The 1,870-nt window shown below is 36.4% G+C and overlaps 1 protein-coding gene across 1 annotated transcript; it reads right to left on the reverse strand.

The window, feature by feature from the left end:
- Window positions 1-250: 250 nt before the first annotated feature.
- On the reverse strand, window positions 251-1,870 carry LOC131427026 (uncharacterized). Its single transcript, XM_058589899.1, has 4 exons — window positions 1,682-1,870; window positions 1,262-1,621; window positions 538-1,206; window positions 251-484 (listed from the first exon to the last, which is right to left on the reverse strand). The coding sequence occupies exons 1-4, from the start codon at window positions 1,844-1,846 to the stop codon at window positions 428-430; spliced, it is 1,251 nt and encodes a 416-aa protein (XP_058445882.1). The 5' UTR covers window positions 1,847-1,870; the 3' UTR covers window positions 251-427.

The following is a 1,870-nucleotide window of genomic DNA, read 5'->3' on the forward strand; positions in this document are numbered from 1 at the left end:
AGTTTATGTTATCAAATAAAAATTGAAATATTGACCAATGAAAATTTGCTCAGAGGGCTAAGTGTTCTTATCCATTCGACACATATTACACATAATGAGATCTCTACTTTGATGTCTGTTCTCTGTGAATTTGGATTGTTGTAATAATTAGCTAAAGACGAAGTGAGCAGGACAGAAAGCAAATTATACGCCAGACGATTGTACTGCTATTATGAATTAGTATATTTCCAAAAAAAATCTTGTCGAACAAATACATCAGCTTTCCCGGTTCTGTTTAAGTTAAAAGTAGCACGCTTTTCGTATGAGTATAAATAAATCTTACACTTCATCAATTCATTATTCATTTTGTTTTCGGGTAAAAGTTCAAGAAGCAACGAATTGCACCATTGAATAATAGAGTGCAGATTTCTCTTCACGATTTTTTTTTTCAATTCGGAAAAATTGAAAGATTATTACAAGGATCCGCTATCGAACTGGCCTTTCTCTGAAAAATTCCGATAGTATGTACAAATTTCATTATTGAATAATATTTCGTACCTTTTTGGAATTTTTGTTATCTTTCCTGAAAACTATTTTTTCTTCGCGATGATTATGTTTGTAGATGCACGAGACACGTTGGAAATCACCGAAAATATTAACATACGATTTGCATCCATCTTCTTCGCAGGACCATACACTTTTTGTGTTGGAAACTTTTTGTTCGAATCGGTAGCGGTACGCATCGTTGTAGATAAAACATTGTCTTCCATTAGTTTTGACCAAAACGTACTGCATGGCTCTGCGATTTTTACCATTGAAAATGGTACCTTCACGAAGTACCTGCGGTCGATGTCTATGTAATTCTTGGTGTACCGATATTGCACCTCTGGTATCTTTTTCAAGTCTCGCGGGGCAATATACCAAACAACATGACCATACAGTGTTTCCGTTGTGACTTAGCTTAGGTCTGCTGTATTGAAAACCTTCGAAATATATTGTTGCTTTTCTTTTTGTTGACATTGGATTGATCAGTAACTTTGGTTGTTGAGGCTCCAATGTTTTCTCCGACTTTTCCGTATTGAATACATTTGGTTTGATATCAAGCATTTCAAGAGATATGTGACAACCTTCTTTTTGTTTAGCTAAGGCAGGTTTCTGACGCTCGAAGGCTTCTTTTACAGACCTCTTAATAAATATTCTAGGAGATCGGCGGGCATAACTCTCAAGCTAAAAATGTACAGTTAACAAGTAATCTCAAAAACATCATGATTTAAAACTTTACCGGAAAACCACAAAATGTTTCACTTGTACTTTCATCGCAGGTTTGAACTTCTTTATCCAAACATTCAGGAACATCCTGTACCGCAACAGCGATAGTTTCTTTCTTATCTGGAAAGAAAACATCTCGTGTTTGGTTAACCAAGGTTTCATTATCTGGCTCCACAGTGTGTTCGTGGCAGTCTTCCTTTCTATCGAAATCTGGAAGGCACTGCATTCTTTCAAAATCTGCTCCAATATTGCTTCGTTTTCTACGAACGTAACTATCATTTGACTGACACTGCTTTTTAAATGTGTAGAACGAATCTATCTTTTCTCGACATTCCCTACAAATAACGGAGCAAAAATCTTCCAGGAATGATACCTACGAAAAATTAATATTTTTTAAAACTGTCATCTAGGTGTCAGTTAACCAAACACTAACGTGAATTTCGAGACAATCGTAAATACGGCTCAGCCGTTCGTTAGCGGTGCAGCTTACTCCAAGCGGAAAAAGTTGTTGATGATCGGAGTCCGTCGATGAAAGACACAAACGACACCAGAAATCGTCCCGAGGACAGGGTAAATTTCTGATGGAATCCGTTTGCATTATTTTTGTATTAAGCTGTACTTT

This window comes from Malaya genurostris, chromosome 2 (genome assembly GCF_030247185.1).
Source record: "Malaya genurostris strain Urasoe2022 chromosome 2, Malgen_1.1, whole genome shotgun sequence".
Lineage (NCBI taxonomy): Eukaryota > Metazoa > Arthropoda > Insecta > Diptera > Culicidae > Malaya > Malaya genurostris.

Excerpts from the sequence above, each read along its gene's own strand:
- LOC131427026 (XM_058589899.1), bottom strand. The coding sequence starts at position 1,846 with ATGCAAACGGATTCCATCAGAAATTTACCCTGTCCTCGGGACGATTTC. Across the intron at positions 1,622-1,681 it reads ACGATTGTCTCGAAATTCAC|GTATCATTCCTGGAAGATTT; the intron begins GTTAGTGTTTGG and ends AATTTTTCGTAG. Across the intron at positions 485-537 it reads ATAACAAAAATTCCAAAAAG|AGAAAGGCCAGTTCGATAGC; the intron begins GTACGAAATATT and ends GGAATTTTTCAG.